Raw genomic sequence first — 26075 nt, forward strand, 5'->3', positions numbered from 1 at the left:
TTTTCAAGTTCTTGAGAAAATCAATATGACAGCACAGAGCTGAAGATCTATACAAAATGGCAGCTAGTAAAGCTGGCAATCTCTTATGACATTCGGAAATTGTGATTATTTACTTACAACAAAGATAACGTTCTGCCCGAAGCACAGTCAACCCTAGAAGTGAAAATTAACAGCACACAAAAATAAAGTTTGTTTAAGCTCTGAGTCTACAATTAGTTTCCCGGAAGACTGTTCGGAACACACCGGCTCTTTTCAGAGACATCTCTTCCACAAAGAGATCTAGTACATGGTTGTACCTGCAAGTTAACTAATACCATTTTTTCCCTTCTTATAACTCTTAAAGGATTTGGCAAAATAAGTCACCGATCCGGGATTTCATGTTACTGTCAAGATGGGAGTTGTTACTGGGTTTGTTTTCAGCGGGGTTCATGGTAAATTACGTCGGCCGTCCAGTGGGAGGTACGAGGACCACGGGAAGTGGCTCTCCAATGGGATTTTAAGGCGACTTTGACTGTAGCTACGGCCATATTTAGACTGGGCCCAAAGACAGGTCCCTACCTATAGATCTAGTGATTCCATTGGATACAATGATAATTATGATAAACGTGCAGTGACATAGATGCCCAAACAGGCACTGCTGTCACGCCCGCAATATAGAATTTGACAGCGTATCTTTATGCGAAATGAGGGCAGGTCAAAGGTCAAACTACACGCCGGTTCTCGAGGCAGGTCTCTGGCGTTATTTACGAGCCTCGAAGTATGACGTAAGATGTTCAGGCTACGGCCAATTCACCATATTATTATTTAATTTTTTTATCGAGAAAGACTCACTGCTAGGGTCAAAACGTCAGGTCATTACTATTTTGTTTGCATTTATACCATAGGTCCGTTTGGTTAGTTTATGTTGTTTGCAAGAGCCAAAATTATATTTTCCACTTTTTGTTATCTGAACATTTCAGTGGTGATTAACACACTTATATTGTAACCCGGCCCAGTTTTCCCCGTGGACTTTAACCAGATTATACAACACTGTCAGAATTGGTAAAGGACACGTGGTCAGATTCGAAACCACAGATAATGTTCTCAAAGGAGTGAAGAAGATAAGTGATGGGACATCTATAGGCAATGTGATGACGTCACAGTTCGTGTACCACTTTGTAGAAGAATGTAAAACCATTGTGTCTCTTCAGCTGTCGGAATAATGTAGCACTCATTTTAGCGCGGAAGCAATGCAGTCAATCAGTGACGTCAACAGGGGTTCGTTGGCTCTACTGCCTAAGACACAATATGTCACTCAAAGTGTCGGAGCTTAATAATGAAGGGATTGTATTTCCTGATCGTCTTCATAGAAAAGCCATTTTTCCTGAAGACGAAGAGCATACTGATCGAATCGTTGAGTCGTTAACCACCGGTTCTTTTCAGAACCAACTACTCAAAGAGATATCCAAACGGTTTTACCGTAAACCCTCCTTTTGGTTATACTTCCACCATGCAAAGTTTCAAATCCTAACTTAAAGTCACCTGGAAGTGGTATTTTGTCAACATAAAGCTTTTGTCACTTAGGTGTTTTGATGAGACGAATATGAATAAACAGTTAACTAAGGTTCTAAAAATTTAGTTTCCATTTTATTAACAAACTTAATAGTAGGCCCGACCCGAGAGGGCGCTGTTCGTGACGTCAATCGAGGCGCGATATTTGAAGCACGAAGTGTTTGCTGCACAGCGCTGGAAAAGACGTCGGACCGAACCACTTTGCAAACTGACCCCATTTTTAGTTGTTTTGCTGCCTCCAGCAGCAGTACACCAGCAGCAATACACCTGGTCGACATTGCCGGTAAAATGCAAGCAATAAGCCTTTTTTTAGAAACGCACAAACTCACGACTGGGACTTGCATGTAATTTAACGTACGCGTGTTCGGTCGATCGAGGCAAAAACTGCCTCGATGGACGTCACAAAAGGGGTAGACGGAGTTAACCCCAAACAACTTTATCTATTTCTTAAACATATAAATCGTTACAAACAATTACTCAAAAAATTATTTTATTGTTTATTAACATATACTCTACTGTTTGAAGAAGAAAAAAAATATATATTTCCAGGTGACTTTAATATGTTTAATTCTGTCACTGTTTTACGCTTAACAATCCTAAACATTTTTGTTTAAAGTACAAGCGACCGTTTATTGCTGCAAACCGGAGGCCGTTTTTACTGTCGTGATGTCGGTACATCAAATCTCTTCGTTGACCTTTCGACTTTGTTATTTTTAGCTTGGGTAACAGATGTCGCCGATGTGAACAAGTTACCTTGGTTATTTCTAAACAACTTCTGCTAGAAAAAAGGGGGAAAAAAACTCGGCAACGTCAGCTTAATTTGTGGGTAGGACCTACAGGATGATTGCGTGTGTCGGGCCGTATTGTGTGGGCGGGAATTTGTCAATTAAAGGAACACGATGCCTTGGATTGGTCGAGTTGGTCTTTGAAAAGTGCTTGTATTAAACCGTTTGTCATAAAATGCATATGATTAGAAAGATATTTTAAAAGTAGAATATAATGATCCACATAAGTATCACTCGAAATTGTGTTGTTTTCCTTTTACCGCGTCGACTAACACGGTCGGCCATTTTAATGGGAGTCAAATTTTTGACTCCCAGAAATGGCCGACCGTGTTAGTTCGCAAAGTAAAAGGAAAAACACGCAATTCCGAGGCAAATGTGTGTGGATCATTGTATTCTACTTTCAATCATCTTTCTAACCATAATATACATTTTATAACAAACGGTTACAAACGCTGTTCAAAGACCAACTCGACCGATCCAAGGCAACGTGTTCATTTAAGTGGGTATTGTTTTGTCTAAAATTGTACATAAACCATATTACATTTTTCGCAGGAATTCAGTTATAAGCAAAACGTGTGTTGTGCTCATCATCGACTTGTTTCTTGAGCAGTGCTCAGTTTCACAGTATGCCGGTGTCGCATGCAATTATGTCCTCAATGCAATACTATCTGGAGGACATTATTGCATATGCAATAATGTCCGCCGGACACGTTTGCATATGCAATCGTGTCCGCCCGGACGCTGCTGCATGATGCAATTGTGTCCTGCCGGACACAGTTGCATATGCAGTTGTGTCCGCCCCGTGCAAAACCGTCCTTGCAGTAAATTAAACGCCCTTGGTCGACGGAACACGTTCGCCATTCATGAATGACATGGGGAATGTTCGGCCGTCGGGTATTCGCTGCAATCATAAAATTTGTGCGTAGGTTCAGTGCATGCACGCTCGCTTACGCGCGCACAAGATGTACAGTCATGTATGTGTCCACTGGACGGTTTTTGCATAGCCCCGGACACGATTGCATATGCAAAAGTGTCCGGAGCGGACATTATTGCATGGCGGACACAATTGCATCTGACACCGGTCTGATTTTCAAAGTTCTTAAGAAAATCAAATTGACAGAACTGAGGTAAAATCTTTACAAAATGGCCGCTAGTAAATCTGGCAATCTCGTATGACATTCGGAAATTGTGATTATTTACTTACCACAAAGATAACATTTTGCCCCGAAGCAAAGACTCACGCCAAGAAGTGAAAATTTAACAGCACGAAAAAAGAAAGCTTGTTTAAAGGCAGAAGACACTATTTGTAATTACTCACAACAATTACTAGCATAACACATTTACTGGTATTGAAATGGGGAGAGGTTGATGATATAAAACATTGTGAGAAATGACTCCCTCTGAAGAAGTAATGTAGTCTTCGAAAAAGAAGTAATTTTACACGAATTTGATTTCGAGACCTCAGATTTAGAACTTGAGGTCTCAAAATCAAGCATCGTTCTGAAAGCACACAACTTCGTGTGACACAGGTGTTTTTTCTTTCATTATTATCTCGCAACTTCGACTACCGATTGAGCTGAAATGTTCACAGGTTTGTTATTTCATGCAAATATTGAGATACACCAAGTGAGAAGACTGGTCTTTGACAATATTACCAATAGTGTTCACTGTCTGTAAGCTCCGAATCTACAGTTAGTCTTCCCGGACGACAGTTCGGAACGTCAAGAAACACACCAGCTCTTTTCAGAGACATCTCTCACACAAAAGAGATTTAGTACATTGTACCCGCAAGTTTACCAGTACCATTTTTTTTTTAAAGATGTCATTCATAAGTCTTACAGTTTTGCAAAATAAGTCACCGATTTGGCATTTCATGTTACTATCAAGATGGGAGTTGTTACTGTCAAGTTGTTACTGTGGTTTTTTTTTCGGGGTTTTTCCCCTGTGTACTATGTTCATAAACATTGACATTTACAACGTATCAACCGATGATCAGAGGGTGCCATTTAAGGCGACTTTGGCTGTATAGCTGCGGCCAATTTAGACTGGGCCCCTGTCTTTATCTGGAAGGATAAAGGCCCTCGAAGTGTGACGTCAGATGTTCAGGCTACGGCCAATTCTCAATATTATTATTATTCAACAGTTACCATTGCAATTTGTTTGATGGTCAAAATCTGTAGCCAAAAAGTCGTTAAGTTCGGCCACGACCTCACATTCCAAAAAAAGGTACTTTAATACCCGCATTCTGGGTCCCAAGAAGGCCTGACTCATTTCCGGGTCAACCTGACCCAGTTTTGGGAATATAAAAAAAAAACACCAATGGAACTTTAACTTGGATTCTACGTCATGTTGACCTTTATAAGAGAACTTTGACACCGGATGAAGCCCTATGGACCCGGATAATCGGTCAATTCTGACTGATTAGAGTGGACTTTTCTCATCTGCTATTTAGACTTTTAGAAACGATGGAGGGGGTGCAGTTTTGCGGCACATTGCAAGTGCTTCTGGGTGGATGGATTACATCCAGTGTTGCAGTCAAGACCAGGCAGTCCGAGACCAAAGTAGACCAAGACCAAGAACAGACAGGGGGAGGCCAAGTGCAAGGCCGTCCAGACCATCATGTCCAGACCAAGACTAAGACCAAGACGTCCGAGACCAATGGGTGGGGAGGGGGAGACCCAACAAATTGGTTTCGAGAGACCAAGACCAGTCTCGACGACTACAAAAACACTGATTACATCCCTAAAATATTGGTTCTTCATTTGCGCTTGGCGTGCAGTGGGGGAGGAGGAGGTGATTCGACAACACGTTTCGTAGCCTTCTAAACACACCTCCATAGACCTTATCGCAAATACCAATGCGCAAGCGCAGACTGTTGAATGAGGTGCATTGTGGGATAGATATGAATCAAATTTTGCTACCAGCTAGACCACAATGCATCTAATTCCAAGCTTTACGCGCGCGCCCCAGTATTTGCGAAAAGGTCTATTCCACCCCTACCCCTGCCTTCACTCTGCGCCACCAATGTTTTGAGACAATGCAGAAACAATACACAAGAAACGAACTTCCGAGTTTCCGGAACTAAGGCCGACCCCGAAGAATTCCAACCTTTCGATGGCGCCGTTCGGGTTCTCCAACTTGCCGTAAATCACGACGTGGAGGGTTTGCGTGCTGGCAGCGAAACAAGATACGTCTTAACGGCTCCGATCCGACCCGACATTGACACGGAACGGGAACAAATTCACGGTATCTTTGCCAACTGAGAACTTGTTAAATGACACACTGCAAAGATTTTGGTTGTTAAGATTGAAACATAATAGCGAGACTGTAGCTTGGTGGGTTTGAATTTTCGTTGGTGGGCATCATAATGGAAAAAATACGGCCGAGAGAGGGCGCATTATATATAGTTGCACTTTTTATTTAGACCTTTTGGCAAATACCAATTGCGCAAGTGCGAACTGTTGATTGAGGTGCATGCTTGTCAAGCTAGCGATCAAACTTGATCGCTAGCTTGACCAGGATGCACCTCGTTCCACGCGTAATTCGTGCCGAGTAATAGCTTGCGACAAAAAGTTGATCAGTGAGCCTGAGCATCAGTCTGACGTCACTAGCAGGGCACCGGGGGCTGACCCGGGTGAGCCCCTGGAATTACGTCAAAGCTATTCGAACGCACCGGGGGCAGTCTAGGGTCGACCCAGGGAAGCTAAACGAACGCACCCTGAATAACGCCAGATACCAGCCTGACCGGATGTGTTCCGATCGCCCCCAATTCACAACTATTGCCATTATGGCAATAGGCGTTATCGATTTATAAAAAAGTATTAATTATCGATGGTACATGTTGCTTTGTATGACTTATCATAAATATGTAAAGGAAATAATGATCTTCCGTGAAATGTTCAAGATAATTTATGGCAACCAAGTGTTGGGTAAGCGTGGATTGGTGATAACCGATTCTCAGGCGGCGCATTCTTGTCGAAATTTGATCACAGCCCAGATATAATGCCTAAATAAATCAGACCCCGAAATTGCACTCTAGAGATTCGAAACTACCTTGATGGAATACAGACGGAAGTTAGTTGGAAATGGAAAGGCGTATCAAGTTTCTGAAAATCAACAAAACAGATTTGTAAAAAAAATAAATCCATTGTTGAAGATGATCAAAGTTCTTTGGGAAATGCTTAGCATCATAACAATCATTCTTCGTTTTATTAGAGTTATCACCAGTCAATCTGGCAAGGGGTTTTTTCCCCTCTATTATGAATTGTTTAATATTATAGCAAAACAAATACAAAACTAAATTGGAGAGCTAGTTTATTCGGACTATCGGACCTTATCGTCGATTCGGACTATCGGACCTTATCGTCGATTCGGACTATCGGACCTTATCGTCGATTCGGACTACTAAACCTTCGGACTACTAAACCTTCGGACCAGTGAACCGTCGGATCAATGAACCTTCGGACTATCGCATCAAAATGTTCGGATTAAAGGAACACCTTGCCTTGGATCGGTCGACTTGGTCTTTGAAAAGCGTTTGTAACCGTTTGTTATAAAATGCATATGGGTAGAAAGATATTGTAAATGTTGAATACAATGATCCACACAAGCATGCCTCGAAATTGCACGGTTTTCGATCCTTTTACCTCGTCAGCTAACACGGTCGGCCATTATGGGAGTCAAATTTTTGAATGGCTGACCGAGTTAGTGCGCACAGTAAAAGGAAAACCACGCAATTTCGAGGCAAACTTGTGTTGATCATTGTATTCTACTTTTAAAACATCTTTCCAACCATGTGCATTTCATAACAAACGGTTACAAACGCTTTTTATAGACCAACTCGTCCGATCCAAGGCAACGTGTTCATTTTTAACGAACCCTATTTCATTTTCGGACTAATGAACCCCCTATTATGTGAAATTTGTGCGGTCGGACTATCGAACCTTCGGACTAACGGACCTTCGGACTATCGGGTGGACACCATTTTGCTTCCATTATTCTCTCGCAACTTCGACGACCAGTTGAGTTTAAATTTTCACTGGTTTGATATTTTATGCATAGGCCTATGTTAAGATACACCAAGTGAGAAGACTGGTCTTTGACATTTACCAAAGATGTCCAGTGCCGTTAATCACCATAACGAGTGAATCCAACCACGACATCATAAACAAAGTCATCTTACCTATATCCTCAGTAAACTGGACCTTGGGTTAAATCAGTCGATCATATATACAACCCAGTTGTTTTCTTATCTGAAACATTGAATGCATTTTGCCTTTTGTAGATTAAAGATAATAATAAGCTTCATTTCAGGTGTTGCACATCACATGTTTTACATCATCAAACATTTTTTAATTTTGATGAAAATTGACATCAAACACAGTGGCATTTTACACCATTTTTAAAATGAGGTTGGAGACGTCAAATTTCCCCCTTCCCCCCACCCCCCCCCCCGTTTTATAAAGACGTCTATATGAAAATGATCGGATCAAAAAAATCAATTTAACCTCAGAGTGCTTCTTTAAATACACATTATATTTATTTATGTGAGGAAATTGACGTTCCTCCGACCAAATTGCTTATTTTGTTCACTTATTTACATCTTAAAATACTTGACCCAAACTCAATTGAAGAACACGATTCAATAAGTACTGTTATATAATAAGTATTTCCACGTAAAAATTTGTATGTCTTATTGCATCATGAGTGGATTCAAGTTTACCTGCAAATGTATCAAAAAATTATTGACAAAATCTAAATACAACTTGTCATGTACCGCAAATTCCTTGTTTTTATCAAGTTATTTAAAATTTTACTAAAAAATATACACATAATCAACTTCAGAGCAAGTTTACCCGTTTTGATCCAAAGCACACTCTGCGGAGATTCGCACTCAAAATAGATGTTAAACAATAAATTGAGTTTAAAGACTCTGGACACTATTGGTAATTCACAGTTGGTGTATCTCAACATATGCATAGAAATAACGAACCTGTGAAAATTTGAGCTCAATCGGTCATCGAACTTGCGAGATAATAATGAAAGAAAAAAACACCCAACCGAAGTTGTGTGCGTTTAGATGGTTGATTTCGAGACCTCAAATTCTAAATCTGAGGTCTCAAAATCAAATTCGTGGAAAATTACTTCTTTTCTCGAAAACTATGGCACTTCAGAGGGAGCCGTTTCTCACAATGTTGTATACCACCAACCTCTCCCAATTACTCGTCACCAAGAAAAGTTTTATGCTAACAACTATTTTGAGTAATTACCAATAGTGTCCACTGCCTTTAACAATAAACTGAGTTTAATATTAAAAAGTGTTGTGCCCAAGTAAAGCATAAAGCTATAGACTGTGCAAGTCTCGCGCGCGCCGGAGCGAGAAAACACAACTGAATAACTTATTTTTTTTATGAATCAAATCTTCGCTTAAATTTTTTTCTTAATGCCGAATCTGAACAACAAAAATACCCATTAGAGCTTGTTTAAATTCGTTTGAGCTTTTTAAACAAATACACAATTATCGGTTAAAGTCTATGTATAGACAAAAGTAAAACTCTGGGACAAGGATGTTTGTTTGATCTTAAATGTTTTGAAACCCCTTTTACGCCCAAATGTGAAACTACGGAAAGCTGGTTTATACGCGGACGCACGATGGTCCGCAAGGGCGTTAGATAAACGCGTGACGCAGTTTAAAGAGGAAGCCGACGCCTACGCGACCAATGAAAAGGCTTTCAACCCCGCGCAACCAAAACAAGCGTCTGCGTAAGTTTCGTGATCGGAGATGGGCACAAATTCTTAATTTTTTACAAATAACCTGACCTGAGGTCAAGTTTTAATATCGGTTTTTCTTCGTTATTATGTTGACTTTATTTTTACTTTTACATATGTTGTTAATTAGTATTAAATTTTTAACAACATATGTCATTTTTATGCTTATAAACTATATTAAACTAAAGTAATGGACGGAACAAAATCTCCCCAACGTAAAACTCCATAAGGTTGGGACCACAATGGTCCCGGAAGTTCAAATCTGCGCGAGACTTGCACAGTCTATTACCGTAAACAAGAGCTGCCAACATTCCATCTTGCAATCAGGAAGATTTTGTACACCAATCAGGGAGATAGTTAGGTTTACATTCAACGTAACAGGAACGAAGTTTCGATAATCAGGGAGATTGTCAACTTTGTTCATCAGAATTTGGAAAGATTGGGGATTTTTTCCGGAAACTTTCTGCAGAATTAAGGAGAGTTGGCAGCTCCGCTATACACACTATCAGGTGCTTTCCAAGTACCCTGTAAAATGCATTAAACAAAACAGCACAATTGAAAAGAAAACCCTCCTAAAATGCATCAAAATGCAACTCAGTTGAAGTTAAAACCCTGTTAAATGCAACAAAGTGCAACACAGTTGAAATGAAAACCCTGTTAAATAATAACAATATTAACTGGTTCTAATAAACATGTAGCACACAAATCCCTGTTCATTTATATAAAAGATTTTTCACACATAAACACAGATATAAATTTTAAAAAATATAGGGTGTTTTTGATTGCAAACAAAAGTTACTGGAGCAAAACTTTTTTATATGGTGGGAATATATATTGATATAGAATATAAATAAATATTTGCTAAAATTGAGACCTCAAATCACTACAATAGATTTGATTAAAATATACATGTTATAATTTATACCTCCTTTCACAAATCCTTGTCATTTGATAAATGAAGCATGCATCGAGTTCCATCCATTGGTTTGCCATGTATAATGCCACAAAGCTCAATAATTTAATATCTTAGTCCAATATGGCTAATTCATAAGCGATTTGCAACATGTTTGCAAAGCAAGATGCTCCTGGATAACACAGGAAGTTAAGTAATTGTGTTGCCATAATCCAACTCCAAATTAAGTCACATATAATATAACAAATAGCTTAATATTTTTCACCTTATCAATAGTTGACTCCTATTAAAAACTGGGTTTTGGGGGTTTTATTTTTTTATGTTCATGTAGACCTTGTGCCTGCATCAAGTTTAGGCTTTTCATTGCCTTTTTGCAAACATGTGATGTCATGATTAGCATCTTCTACATATTCATTAACTACGACTTTCTGAACCATTCTGGAAAAGACAGCACCCTCAAACTAAGAAGGAACCCTTTTTTCTTGTTTTGAATCTAGAGTCACGGTGTCCCTAAATTAGAATCTTAGAGCCAATTCAAAGCATGTCATAACGTATTTTCCACACAAATCATAAATCCTGGGCAAAAACGATTAAAAAAAATAAATATTTTTCATACACAACTAATTTAATATTCACTGAATAATTTTGCTTATGTCGATTGACCTTTTGCACAAATACTGGGTTAAACAATTTTAAGAACCAATATTCAAAACATCCAAGAAGTACACATTTCCATCACTCAGGCCAACTGCAATCGACTTATTGGTCACTGATCGTATAGCTGTCACTGTGTGCTCAAATACAAACTGGCAAATGCAACTAGCCGATTCCTCTGAGAGATGCCAGAGTTTTAAGTGACAGTCGTACGAACCAGTTACCACATGACTCATCCCAAACCAATCGAGAGCCGTTATTCTTCTGGAATGTTTTTGAATACTTGGAGACATGCATTCTGGTTCACGGCGAGACAATGGCAATGCTGCCGAGTTGGCCAGACTTAATTGAGCCCCGACATGACACTTAACTCTACTCGTGTTCCAGTCCCATACTTTAACTGAGCAGTACACACTGTCTGAGATGGCAGTATGTTCACGGAGAGTGCAGAAATGCCCAAATGCACTTTGAAAAGCTCGGAACTCTGTCAGACTGTCACCGCCTTTCAGACAGCGTACTTCAATGCTCAAGTCATCATACATACACATAAACCTTTGATTATCAGGCAGGACCACCAACTTCTTGAGGTTGAATTTGACAGGCAATCTGGATTCGCACTCTTTCTCCTCAATGGTCCACTTTTCAATATAGTTCTGACACGTACCACACAAGATGATCTGCCTGCATGGAGTAACTGCGAGACAACGTACAGAATATAATTCAGCTTTGAAGACAGTACTGCATTCGACTAGAACATGACCTCCAGTATGCCGAGTAATTGTCCACATTAACAGTTTACCATCATCAGAGGAAGACACCAGACGTGATTCGTCTACAACTAGAACATCCAAAATTGATCCGGAATGGCATTTGAGCAAATGAGCAGAAGGGACTACAGGACCAGTCAGTGGGTTTTCATCTTCCTTGCAGTTTATGAGAGATGACAATTCCCATAATTGGATGACAGGGTTAACCTTACTCTCACTACTGGCTACAACTGTATTCTCACCTAAGTTACTCAAGTTATTGACAGCTGCATCAAGTACACCAATTTGATATGGTTTGGGGGAATCACTTGTGGTTTTGTCTTTACTGGTTGCATCATAATTTCTACAATCCCACATCCATATCTCTCCGTTCTGGCATCCCGCAATGACAAAGCGACCTGTGCACAATGCTGTTACAGCAGTTATTGCGCAAGACTTGGAATTGCCTTGCCAGGGACCACTAAGCGCTTTGGTAACCTTACAAACAACTCGCCAAGAGATTCTCACACTTCCATTCAAGGACCCAGAAAATATCATAGACTCATCATCAGAAACATGGAGGGCCGTGATTGTGTCTCCCTTTTGATGACCAGCTGCCAGCTTGTTTTCACGCCTCATCTTTGACCTGGAGACAGCAAGCTTGTTGTTTGGTAAGTTGGCGAAAATGAAGATCTCATTCAATGGTAATGCAGAAACGGGAAGAGGTATAGGTTCCGGCTCAAGTAGCACATCAGACGGCGATACAATCATCTCTGAGTTGACACTTTGGTGAATCTCTGATGCATTTTCCTCGGCAAGTTTACTTCCCTGATATTTCTTGATGATTGGCTCAACATTCCAAGCTATTATTGACCCTTTCAGACCAGCTGAAAGTTTACGCCCATCACACATCAAGGATAAATGTCGAATCCCAGCTCTGTCGCCACAAGAGAGTTTACAAACCAGAAACCTCTTCCATGGATCCCACATCAGAATGAAGCTGTCCACAGATCCTGAGAAAACAAAGGAGCCACTCTTTGAGACGCAAAGACATTCAACACTGTGGGGATGACTACCAAGTATGTATTTACTTCTTTCTTTCCAATTCCAGACAATGACTTTCCCATCTTTGCTACCAGACACAACGGTTGACTCTTGTTTGTATCCACTTTGATCAAGGCCATCATGTTCCCCTGAATGCTGAAGAGGAAGGAACTCAACAGTGTTGACACAGTCTTCATGTCCTAATAGGCTTACAATCAGGTTAGACTTCTCTACATCCAAGATTCCAATGATTTTATCACGGGATGCTGATGCTGCCAGTTTCCCTGATGGACTGATAGCTAAGTGAGTAACCACATCCCTGTGAATACTAAGAGGATCTTTTCCCCGGAGAAGGTGCCTGGTCTGGTTCATGTGCTGGTTCTTCCAGAGCTTTATACAATCATCCGTTGAGCTGGTCAAGATAGTTTTTTGATCTGGAGTTAGCATGATGGTCCTGATTGCAGCACTGTGGGCAAAGATCTCCTGTAGGACAGCACGAGATTGTACACACCAAATGATCATCAGGCCTGCATTATCGCCACTAAAAAGTAACCTCTTATCCAAAGAGAAGCAGCAACAGATGACGTCATCCACATGGCCTTCAAAAGGCTTTCCCTCTTCTTCCAAAGTTGACAGCTGAACTATTCTTACAGTCTTATCAGAGCATGCCAAGGCTAAAATTGATTCATCTGATGATTTTGTGATGCCATTCACCATACTGCCTGTGCCCACTTTGACACGTTTTTTTAGGTTACCCGTTTGCAAGTTCCACTTTACCACACTAGAGTTTGCACCACATGCAATTATCAGTGAATCATTTTCAGCAACACAGACTCCTCGAACAGCTGCGCCTGCAGGTAAAGTTGTAGTACACTGAAACGTTTCAAGATTCCAAATTTTAATTGTTTGGTCCAGTGAACCAGATACTGCACGAAGGCCATCCTTGGTAACAGCAACACAGTACACATCCTCCTTATGGTGCCCAATTGTATTGACTTTCCCTTTGATCCCAGAACCAATTTTGTCAGGTAGTGGCCAGAGTTTCAAGCTTGAATCACAAGAAGCACTAATGACGAATCTGTCATGAGGATCTAAAGCTAGAGATGTCACCAGACTGCTGTGACATGATGCAGCATCCCCTAGACAGAAGGACTCTCCAGTGGTCATTCGTCCAAGACGCACTGATCCTGCCTCCGAAGATGACCCTGTCAGGAACTCTACTCCCGACTGTCTTACAGTTGCAGATAGTATTGCTTCTCCGAAGCTGTGACAAAATATCTTCTTTAAGACTCCACCTGGTTGGGTGAGACACTGTCTTCGAGGAACAAACACAGGAATCTTGGAAAAAAAAAAACAACTTTTAGTCTCACAAATTAACTTTTGTATGTCTGGATTCTTGACTTCTCCAAGGCATCCAACTAAATGAGGTCCAAGTAGATTTTGATCTTGACATATAGAGTCCGCATTTAAAAGCAGGGCCCCATGAAGCAGTTTGATCGACTTTCTGACTTTATTCATCTTGATAAAAACATCAAAATCAGCAAGAAGACCTGGAACACTAGTGTATGTAATCTTTGCTTTCAGCCATTGATAGTTTAGAAGAAGGCCTTCGTATACAGATGATAGACCAGCCCTTGTCAAGTGGAAGGCAATATGGTTGTAAAAGTAGCCGTCATCATGGACTTCCCACCACGGAAAATTGCACATTTCTTTTCCAGTCTCAAGCGCCTCCTCCCTTTCCTCAACTACCTCCTCATCATCATCATCCTCATCAGATGAGCTTGCTTGGTTTCTGTTCTCATCTTTAATGTCAATGTGATGTGTTTTGTATGCGTCCAACAACGAGCAGTGAAGAACTTGTAAACCATTGGGCTCTGTTCTTCGCGCCTTTTGTTTCACAAATCGCAGGAGATGGTCATGAATCAAGTAATATGTCGCTCCCTCAGCCTCTCTCGAAAACTGAAGGAGAGATCTTTCTTTTAATTGCCTAAGACCTTGACGTACTTGGCGACTGACCTGCTCTTTACTGACCTTGGAAATATCAGCTTTCGAGAACAGAACCAGTGAAACTACTTTACTGGAAATCTCTACATCTTCCGGAAAGAGTGCCATATGAATGAACAAGTTTTTTAAGTATGGGCTCAAGGCTTGAAAACTGAGATCAAAGGCTTTATCTAGTTTATCTAATACAGATTCTCCACCTTCTCTTAAATCTGAAAGAGCATCCTCCCAGATGGTCTTCTGAAAGGATTCTGTTTCAACCACTCGAAAAGATGCACCAACAGTTGCAATGGCTAGTGGGATGTCGTTCAATATATTCAGGATTTCTGAAACTGTTGTTACTAATTTATTTTTCACAATATCCTCTTCAGATGTGTTTGCCACTTGTAAGAGCAACCTCTTTGAGTCATGTCGCTGGAAATGTCCAAGTTCATGAATGCTTGAATTGATCTGCAGTAGGACACGCTGGTCACGAGTTGTGATCAGGTACCTACCCCTTAGCCCCAGCACATTAAACAACTCAGCATGATCAGGATTCCAGACATCATCAAGTACTATAAATACCTGTTTAGTCTGGCTCCAAGATTTTAACCACCGTTGAGCGGCTTCCTGATTGCCGAAGCTGCAACGGTTTCCTACAAGCTGGTAATAGAGATCCTCAAAGATCCCGACAAGATATGGACTCTGACCAAATACAACCCAAGCTGTATGCATAAGATATTTCATCTTGGCTTCCGTGTAAACCATCCTGGCTAGAACAGTTTTCCCTAGGCCCCCAATGCCCCAAATACCTACAGAATCTCTTGATGTCTTTCCTTGCATCGTCTCTTTGACAGTAGCATCTGAAGTTGGTTGATGGCCTTCTATGATTCCAACGGAGCTACTTCCTCCTAAGAAGAGTCTGCTTAGAATTATCTGCACATCAGAGTTACGGGATACATAGTGGGCAGGTAGAAAACTGCTGTGAAATTCTGTCAAGAAAATATTTAATAACTTGTTACAGATAATTTAAACCAACTCTCTTTATTGTAGGTACCAACAAGGAAACTTAATACAAAAATGTGGAACTTAGTTTCCCACACGTTATCTTTGTGTTCTGCATTTTACCGAATCAAGTTGGAATGAAATGTTTTCATTAAAGCCGTTGGACACTTTCTGAACAGAACAAAAAATAAAAGTTCACAGATTTACAAATAACTTACAGGGTTTACAGAAGGTAATGGTGAAATACTTTTTGAGAAAACATTAAAACAATTATCAATTCTTGATACCGAGAATAACAGATTTATTTTAAACACATGTCATGACATGGTGAAACTTGCGGAAACAAGGGTGGGTTCCCTGTAATTTTCTCCCGACTCTGATGACCGATTGAGCCTAAATTTTCACAGTTGTGATACACAAAGTGTGGGCCTTCGGACAATACTGTTACCGATGTTGTGCGATTGCTTTAATCGCACTTCTTTCAACAACAAAAAATCTTATTCATTTCTTACATACCATTACTTCCAATGGTGCCCTTCTTGGCAAGCAGTTCTCTATTTTGACTTCTCTCCAGACCTGACACACAAAAGGTAAAATTTCTTGATCAACCAGATGAAATTCACTGATTCACAAACACACAATATCTCTTATATCATTTCAGAGTTGCAGTCAAGAATATTGACAATTTATGGGGTGATTTTGCCAACACATGGCTAGAAAGTCTCAATTGGAGACCCCAGCGCGTTAATCAGGAAGTTGTTGGTTCATGTCCAGCTCTAGTAAACTTGTCTTTTTCAACCCAAAATTCGATCAAAATTTGTTAACTAAGTTATACACCAGCTGTCTGATACAATGTCTGCGCATGGTGTTAACTAGCCTAATATGATAGTTTATGAACTGTCTAAAATCTATTTTGACTACTCTTTAAATAACGACTGTAAATAGTGATTTATTCTGGAGAAAAAAAGTTTAGAAATAATTCATTACCTTTGGCTATTTGGGTGAGGAGGTAATCAAAATAGTCGGGCTCCTGGACATCGAGTACACATGTTGTTTGCAATGCATCAGGTACTCTACAAGATTCCACTTTAATCACAACCATACTGCAGATCCCAGAAATGTGACTATAAAGGGCCATATCGACTCCGAACATGTAATGCATGTCCTCCAGACACGCTGTAGTAAGCGCAACGAGGCAAACACCGCATTCTCGAGTGCACTTGGGTATTGTCTCGGAGATGGTCTCCCCTAGCGTGGTTCTGTCCTCCTGGTCGAAGCAACTGTACCCTTTTTGGGTCAGCTGCTCTTGCAACTCTTGCGCCCACTTCCTGGAGTCGTCCCCGTAAAAGATAAAAATATCAGACATTTTTTAGCCAGTGTATAAATACAGTGACTCGGAGTCTGAACTTCTATGTTCTTATTTTCTCGCCTTTTCGTACTTATTGGTTGGATTCATGGAAAACAGTCTGTTGAGTGTTGAGCTAGGAATGAAATAATTTGAATAATTCAAACTCAATTTCAACAGGAATTAATCCATACAGTCAGAAGTTTCCAAGTCCAGATGTGGAAAATCTTGATAATCCGAGGTCTGATATTCCGTGGATTAGAGAAGAGGATGCAACAACATCTGCAGAGGAAAATATCAAACAGACACTAGCTTTCAAAAACAATTTTATGGATGAAAAATTATGAGCAAGGGTAAAGGGTATTTATTCCAGATAAGGAATGTTACAGAATTGGTAAGAAATATTTTTGGAAGATCACAGATTTACATGAAACTTACACTGTCTAAAATGTCTAATGATGGTGATAGTAGAAAACATCCATTGAAATTGTTCTTTGTCTGGATTAGTCTGATGTGAAATAAATTAATATAGTTTCACTTTTGGAGTTCATCACTCAGTGAGCGTTTTATTCAGTTTTTGTTTTGCATTAATGCCATGCAACATATGTATTGGCCCCTAATCGATTTGTAACTATTTTCTTTTGACCCAGATGGCTGATCAATCTCAAACTTCTACAGGTTTGTCAGTTTATGTGTATATGGGTGAATACATAAAGTGCTTACACTGCCAGCAGCAACTGTTTTGTTTGAAAAAAACAATTCTGCAATATTCCTTAAAGCCATTGGACACTTTTGGTAAACAGTATTGTTCGGGGCCCACACTTTGTGTATCACAACTTCTATATAAAATAACAAACCTGTGAAAATTTAGGCTAAATTTGTCATCGAAGTCGGGAGAAAATAACGGGAAAACCCACCCTTGTTTCCACACGTTTCGCCGTGTCATGACATGTGTTTAAAATAAATCCGTAATTCTCGCTATCGAGAATTGATATTGTTTTAATGTTTTCTCAAAAAGTAAAGCATTTCATGGAATAATATTTCAAGAGAAGTCTTTCACCACTACCTCCTGTAAACCCTGTAAGTTATTTGTAAATCTGTGAACTTTTAATTTTTTTTCTGTACCGAAAGCAGGCCTGTCGAAAAACAACAGCGCCCGCTATCGTTCAATGATTCATGTAATAGACGGGTCCCCTGTGAAAATGGGACGTCAGATGTTCGGGCTAATCGCATGTACATGTGTACGTGTTTGCAACGGATGTCGCGATGGGAATAACAAGTTGCGCTACTCGTTGTTTGTACGATGATGACTCTTTCAAGACCTGATTGCATTGGATTATGTCTTTTTACACTTCACAAGCGAAGTTTCGTTGGACGAATACTAAACACGTAAATATTTGGGGGGTTTTTATGAAAATAAAGGCACGACGGCCAAAAGAAAAAAAGGGCATGGCAATTATGGAAATTTTTAAAGGGCATCACGGCCAGTTGGAAGGGCATCGACGGCCATGGCCGTCGTGGCCGCCGTGTAGTTCCAGGCCTGCGAAAGTGTCCAATGGCTTTAAATATATCTCTGTTCACACCAGGACAAAATTTCATGGCTAAAGCAAAGAATTGGCGCTTACACTTACAGAAGCAGGGATTCCGCACTTACAACAGACATATTTTATGGATTAGCAGGGAACTGTTGCAGGGAACATTTGCTTTGCAATGACTAAGAAAGAAGAGTGGTGACATTGAAAGAAATTGGTTTCCGACTCCTGGACTACACTAATGACTTAATGTATGAATTACTAAAAATAATTGCATTTGAAAATAAACAAAATTTCAAAACAGGCCCCGCTTTTTTTTTCTTCTTCAAATATTAAATATTTGAAAGAAATTTAACCAATCATGCAAATTTCAACCCCCCCCCCCATATGAAATAACATGTATTTGTACAGTGTGCAGGTAGGCTGCTAGTAGTAGTGCAAGTAAAAACTGGTGGCTGGCTTGGTAAAATGAGCCTTGGGTTGGACAGCCGACTCCGAAACTGGTGTCCAGTGTAGACCCAGTGACCGGGCCCCAGATTCCTTTTTCGAAATTTTGACATTATATCGGTCATATTATGACCGATAATGTCAAAATTTCGAAAAAATGAATCTAGCGCCCCAGTCACTACCGGGTCTATGTCCAGTGATGGAGCTGTCACAACTGTATCTGGTGGCTAATTCTAGAGGCCTGCTCACGAGGTAGCCTTAATAGAAATACTGGCCCAGCCCCCTATTTTCTAGAATTAGGAAAAAAGTTCACCTTTGGTTGTTGCAAGCTAGTGAAGTTCGCTCACAACCTTACACTACAGCCCCACGATTTGTACGCAAAGAGAAGACCCTGCTTCACCGTGCAGGTATCGGCCTACGATGGTCTTGGCGGCCAGCGATGTTATTGTTAGACAGACTTGCAGGGTAATTTTCTACCGATTGAGCCGTGTTTTGGTTGTCATTAAATAATTCTACCACCATCTTGTTGTCCCATGCTGGTGTGCGTGTGTTTGTACCTATTTGTTTTGTAGTCGTGAGCTACTCCTAGAACTATTTCGGTTTCGTCCGGCTATCGTCTCCCGTAACCTCATAGGTTTATATCTCTCACGCGTTCAACGACCCATGGTTCAATGAATTTCGGCATCAGGAATCTCTCTTTTTTTTTTTTTTAATCTCGCCAAAATTAGGCTCTATGTGTCCTTTGATGTATCAATGTGTATTCTTTTGACCAGAGAATCCACTCCACAATCTCAAAAATTGTTAAAAATTATAAATTCTTACCGTAATTTCAGATTCCCTATCTACTGTACGTGTTACTCCTCTTGCCAACAATAATTGAAAATTACCCGACCTCGTTTTGCGAAAATGCGTCACGAGAGGGCGGGTACGATCCGTGATTTGTGTACAAAACATACACGGAACCACGAAGCTAGCACAGGGTGCCAGTATGTAAACGGCTGTGTGCAAAAAGTGTACATACTGGTACCCTGTGCGAGCTTCGTGGTTCCGTGTATGTTTTGTACACAAATCACGGATCGTACCCGCCCTCTCGTGACGCATTTTCGCAAAACGAGGTCGGGTAATTTTCAATTATTGTTGGCAGAGGAGTAACACGTACAGTAGATAGGGAATCTGAAATTACGGTAAGAATTTATCATTTTTAACAATTTTTGAGATTGTGGAGTGGATTCTCTGGTCAAAAGAATACACATTGATACATCAAAGGACACATAGAGCCTAATTTTGGCGAGATTAAAAAAAAAAAAAAGAGAGATTCCTGATGCCGAAATTCATTGAACCATGGGTCGTTGAACGCGTGAGAGATATAAACCTATGAGGTTACGGGAGACGATAGCCGGACGAAACCGAAATAGTTCTAGGAGTAGTCGTGAGCATGGTCAAAGAGTCTATTGCGATATGGTGACGGGATTTCCCGGAAATCCAGAGTTTGTCAGATAGCGCCCTTTTTTGAAACAACTTCTTTCAGTCTCGTGAATATTTCACCTCCGCGGAATCCCCTCTTTTTCCTTACACAGTATTGTAAGAAGAAAGTAAACAGAGTGGTACCCTCCCTCGTCCTGTTTTCGTGTTTTTGCTTTAACTTTGATTCAGAAAAAGTTACGAATTTATGCCTTAATTACATTCCTTTGTTGATAAAAAAGTATGCAAAAACTTGTAAAACTGGATGGATCTTTCAATCTTCACACCGTAGCACCACCATGGAGGAAGGAAATACACTATGTAATTACTCAAAATAATTATTAGCATAAAACCTTACTTGGTAACGAGTAATGGGGAGAGAGTCTGTCGGAGAGGTGGGGAGTATAAAACATTGTGAGAAACGGCTCCCTATGAAGTGGAATAATTTTCGAGAAAGAAGTAATTTTTCAACGAACTTGATTTCGAGACCTCATATTTAGAAATTGAGGTCTCGAAACCAAGCATCTGAAAGCACACAAGGTCGTGCGATGACATGGGTTTTTTATTTATTTCATTCACATCTCGCAACTTTGACGACCATTATTGAGGTCAAATTTTCACAGGTTTGTTATTTTATGTATATATTGAGATACACCAAGTGAGAAGACTGGTCTTTGACAATTACCAATAGTGTCCAGTGTCTTTAAATAAAATACCTCCCATAATTAGTTGTTTTGTTTTCTACAAAATCACAATGTTTGAATATTTGTGTAACATTGTTACAAACAGTATGTAGCGATCTGTTTTTGATTTGCAATTATGGCCTTCCATATTTTTCCAACCTGGTTTGACAAAAACTAGGGTTGTGATGTTGAAAAAGAAAGGTCAATTAATGAATTCCATTTTTTTAAAACATTATCAAGTATGATATTCAATCCTTCCCCTTGTGAAAAAAATCAGAAAGGGCCCCAAACACGGCAAAACATAGTGCCCGATTTATCGATAGAAGTCCTGTTAAATAAAAGTCAATGCCACAAACAGGACAAAATCTTTTTGTTTCTTTCATTTCTTTATTCTTTATGTTGACATCAATGGTTTTAAATAGAAAACAACAAAAAGATTTAACTACACTTATTATGGTACAACAAAAGTATGTAAACAAAAGTAGAGTAGGTCATGCTAAAAATATGAGAGATGTAATTACAAAGTTAAGATTAAAAAAAATTAAAATGAGAAGATATATAATACACCAAGCACACTTATACTTCAATATTTAAAAAATACAAACACTGTTACTTCTGCCTTCAGCAGTTATTATACAAACCTTTTAAATACTGTATAAATTATGCTAATGATCAGATGGAATGATTGTTAAGCAGCTAATCAAAATGCCTCAACATACCATACTCCTGATGGCGATTGGTTAATAGGTCAGCAAACTAACCTTGCTCGATGCCAATTGGTCAATGAGATCACTAACTGGACTAGGCCACCAGAATAACCATGCTTGATGCTGATTGGTTATTACAATCACTTAATTAACATACATCACGCCGATCGGCTATGACCTTCCTTAGTGCTGATTGAAATTTAAAAAAGTAAATACTTGCACACATATAAGTTAAATTAAAACATGATTTTTAAAAACAATTCCAAGTGTATTTCTCACAGTCCATTATCAATATCAAGATGAAATAATTTTATATCAAAAGTTATTTTCAGTAAATTTAAGTACACACATCATTCCTTAAGAATAAAAACATTCAACATTTACTCTGTTTTCATCAAAAATATATCTGAGTACAAAAGCTACATTAAGGCACCAGACAATGCTGGCATATTATACATTGCCACACCGTCTTTTTTTTTTTACCTCAGTGGCGTAATAAGTTAAGAACATTAACGCGAAGTACTTAGTGTTGTGAACACATAATCAGCCCTTTTAGTAAGAGAGGGTAATTACTCCAAACATTAATGACCATTAAAACTTCCTGGAGAGTTGCTAATATATAAGTTTTTAAAGGAACACGTTGCCTTGGATCGGTTGAGTTGGTCTTTGAAAAGCGTTCGTACCCGTTTGTTACAAAATGCATATGGTTAGAAAGATGTTTTAAAAGTAGAATACAATGATCCACAAACATTTGCCTCGACATTGCATGGTTTTCCTTTTACTTTGCGAACTAACACGGTCGACCATTTATGGGAGTCAAAAGTTTGACTCCCATAATGGCCGACCGTATTTGTCAATGAGGTAAAAGGAAAACCACGCAATTTCTAGTGATACTTGTATGGATCATTATATTCTACTTTTAAAATATCTTTCTAATCATAAGCATTTTATAACAAACGGTTACAAACGCTTTTCAAAGACCAACTCGACCAATCCAAGGCAACATATTCCTTTAAATTATGTGTTTTAGAGAAAGCGGTAACTTTCACTAACACACAAAATGTATCTGCATAAAGCCTCTCACAGGCATCTGAATCCACACAACTCTATCAAGAAGGGTGTTTTTCTTTCCTTCATTATGTTCTTGCAACTTCAATGACCAATTGAGCCCCAATTTTCACAGGTTTGTTATTTTATGCACATGTTCAGACACACCAAGTGAGGACACTGGTCTTTCACTAACACCAAAAGTATACCCTGCATTTAAAGAGATCTTTCCCAAGGTCAAACAAAATCGGAAATCAGACTAAAGTTGGTATATTATCATGCCTGGTAATATACCCGATATGGGATACACCAAAATGGGCAACATATACCCCTTTTGGAGAACATCACTCAAACGAGGCACAAACCCCTATTTGGGAGCAGACTCGGACTAGAGTAAAGACATCTCATAATATAGATAGAAGGCAATAAAGGCACACTGTTGTAAGGACGGAAAAATGAAAATGACCAAAAAATTTACTGCAACAGCACACTTTAACTACAGATTGTTGATGACGCTTGGCAAGTTAAGGTCAATCAACAAATTAAGCACAAACATTTTCTTTGCTAAGCGCAAACATTTTCCTTGCTAAGCAAACTAATCCTTAAAATGACCTTCAGAGAACCAACTCTGATGGATTCTGCAGCGAATGCACACTCCGACCGATACAGCAACAAAAGCCAACAACACTACAGACTTTCATCCACATAAACTATAAAGGCAGCCATGAATGTATTGAACAAAATTAATCTCAAAACCGGACAAAATATTTTACCCACAATGAAAGTGTATGCATTTTGTATTTTTCATTAGAAGGAAGGCATCTCCCTCGTGTATTTGGTAGAATTTGTTCTCAACAGTTGCTTGTTTTTCAAATATTTAGACTTATGACTTTGTTTGACAAGTTAATAAGTAAAAAAGGACGGAAATGGGGGCTTAAGCGTTTCTTTTAAATTCGTTGAACCATTTGCCATTTCCGGAGTTCATTCACCCTTAAATTTAAAACGGTTATAAAAAACCACTTTCCGTCAGTTTCTTTTAAAAGACATCTTTATTGGCGGGACATTCACCCTTGAATTTGAAACAGTTTACAGGTCTGGAATAGATTTCAGTTTGTATCAACATTTCACAAACCACTTTCCGCCATTTTCTTTTTAGAAGAGATAACTTTATAGGGGGGAAAACACCTCAAAATGTTCTGTATCGCAGCCGCTTTTCATTCGCTTGAACCGCTGATTTCCAAATTTCAAAAACCAGTGTCCATCATTTTCTTTTAACAAGGCTTATTTATTGGCAGCTCTTCAATCGATGTACCTCTGATATCTAAATTTTATCAGAATTGTTCCACAAGCTGATTTACAGAGGCTGTGTTACGAACATGTTGTTATCCCCGCTCCGCCCATTGGGTCAGCTTGGAGGTTGACGGCAGGTAATGTCTGGCTGCCAGGATTGATGGCCGTTGCAAACTGACCGATGCAACCGACGAGGCCTTGATCGAAGTAACTACCAGTCAGCTGCTGAACATCATTGGGATGCCCACCTAAACAAAAAGTGGAAACAAATATTAAATAAATATAGAGAGAAACACAAACTTGGCATGGTGGGAGTAATCAGGGCCAAATTTCATAGAGTTGCTTAAGCCCCAAAATAATATTCTGGTTAGCATAATATTGTTGTGCTTAGCTACATGTACTTTTGACGCTGACTCTGCTTACCACAGAATTCTGTGCTTATGGCTCCCTGTAAAGTGCATGATTCTATGGCTATAAGCACAAAATTCCCCAGTAAGCAGAGCCATTTTCTTTTCGGAGTCATCACAAAAAGTATAATCAGAATAAATATTTTAAAAACGACCACTATTCTTGGTGATCTTTTATGACCACTTTTGAATGTTGATGTTTACTGCTGTTGTGAATGTTTGAGAGTGAACAATCATTACTGGATGGTTTACTGCAATTAATCTTTGAATGAACTTCGCAGGTCACTGCTTTCATGCCAAAGACCAGGTCACACACCTGACCTGTTATATTGGAGACTGCCATGCCCTAATAGAGGACCTCGACCACTCTACTACATCAACGTGATCGGTAGAGACATGAAGTCTGAAATCGTGGACCTTCCAAACATGATGAGGGATTAACACCTCTGGTGTGACATTGTGCATGGAATCTCGGTTGCGACCGCTAAATGATGATGATGAATGTTTTTATTGTGCAGTACTTTTAATTACTGTTCATTTTATCTACCCGAGAAATTAAATAAATATAAATATAAAATATTCACCTAGATAAAGCAAGCTGCCGAATGCATTGAGTCCTGTCTGCGAACCGGGACTCTGCGAGTTGACCATCTGTTGGTTTCCCTGTAAATCTTGTATCGTCATGGTAACTGTCCTACCCAACCTGTATAAAACAAGTCAAAATTTGCATTATGTTACATAATCAGGAAAATAAGGGGTGTTAATCGCTAAAGGCAAAGCAATGCACATGGGTACTCCCAAACCTTGTTTATTTTTTAACCATGTATCACCATAATTTCTAAAGCTTTGGTGTCCCAGGGATATCTCTCCGCTGGAGATTCTGTCCCCCATTTGGAAAATTAACATGGGCTGAAGGAGGATGTTTTAAAAGAGGGCGCTTTCAAAAGAAGTTTGTACACAGTTCGCCAAATGGAAGGACGCAATCTCCAGGGGGAAAGAATCTCCTGCCACACCGGCCCTTTACTCGCAACTCCAACTGCACATTGCTGTTATCTGCATTACGATCAGAGCCACGGGTGACCAATCCCAGTCTCTCTACCCTCATTCCCGACCTTTGACCTCCACCCCGTAATCACCTTGCAACACAAACACTGCCCAACATCAAGCTAAATGAATCATTTGTCAAAGTTATAAATACTATCACTATTCATCAGGTTGACTCAAAATGTATGAATTCTTATAAAAAAATATATATATTTGCTCCCTGCCTTACTCACCTTGTGACTCTTACATCATACCACATATTGGTGTTGATCGCTATATTATTGGCCGTGACCGACCCTACTCCGTCGCCGAGCTCATAGCGAAACTCCAACCTCTGATTCTTGACCCCAAGGGCTATGAAGTCGTCGTTGGTGCTGGCCCCGTACCACAAGAGCAGGGAGTTAGACGAGGGCCTGCTCGTTCGGAACATGAGGGTGAACTCGTTGGACGAGAAATCACTGAAAACGCACAAACACAAATGTATCATAGAACAGTGTCACCCACAGCACTATATTATTATTCCTGAATATAACTTTTTCTATTTCAAACTAGGCCTCATATCAGATGTCCTGGTACAAAACAATTTATTATTAGTAGTATTAAATTATTAATCATTATACTGCTAGGGTAAAAGTACAACAAAAATCAATTTTAGAAATGTGAGGC

The 26075-nt window shown here is 39.6% G+C and overlaps 2 protein-coding genes across 2 annotated transcripts in view; both read right to left on the bottom strand.

The window, feature by feature from the left end:
• Positions 1–7861: 7861 nt before the first annotated feature.
• On the bottom strand, positions 7862–19275 carry LOC139945843 (apoptotic protease-activating factor 1-like). The gene is made up of 4 exons (XM_071943331.1): positions 19084–19275; positions 16434–17073; positions 15963–16022; positions 7862–15433 (listed from the first exon to the last, which is right to left on the bottom strand). The coding sequence occupies exons 2-4, from the start codon at positions 16810–16812 to the stop codon at positions 10710–10712; spliced, it is 5163 nt and encodes a 1720-aa protein (XP_071799432.1). The 5' UTR covers positions 16813–17073; positions 19084–19275; the 3' UTR covers positions 7862–10709.
• Positions 19276–21318: 2043 nt separating this feature from the next.
• LOC139945859 (uncharacterized) overlaps positions 21319–26075 on the bottom strand; it is a 68476-nt gene continuing 63719 nt past the window's right edge. The window contains 3 exon segments of the mRNA XM_071943351.1: positions 21319–24206; positions 24950–25068; positions 25643–25867. Of these exon segments, the coding sequence (XP_071799452.1) occupies positions 24037–24206; positions 24950–25068; positions 25643–25867 (514 nt within the window). The 3' untranslated portion in view covers positions 21319–24036.

Source organism: Asterias amurensis, chromosome 13 (assembly GCF_032118995.1).
Source record: "Asterias amurensis chromosome 13, ASM3211899v1".
Classification (NCBI taxonomy): Eukaryota; Metazoa; Echinodermata; class Asteroidea; order Forcipulatida; family Asteriidae; genus Asterias; species Asterias amurensis.

Coding starts and splice junctions, on each gene's coding strand:
- LOC139945843 (XM_071943331.1), bottom strand. CDS start 16,812: ATGTCTGATATTTTTATCTTTTACGGGGACGACTCCAGGAAGTGGGCG. Junction 16,023..16,433: donor CCTCACCCAAATAGCCAAAG/GTAATGAATTAT, acceptor TTTGTGTGTCAG/GTCTGGAGAGAAGTCAAAAT. Junction 15,434..15,962: donor GGGCACCATTGGAAGTAATG/GTATGTAAGAAA, acceptor TTTTCTTGACAG/AATTTCACAGCAGTTTTCTA.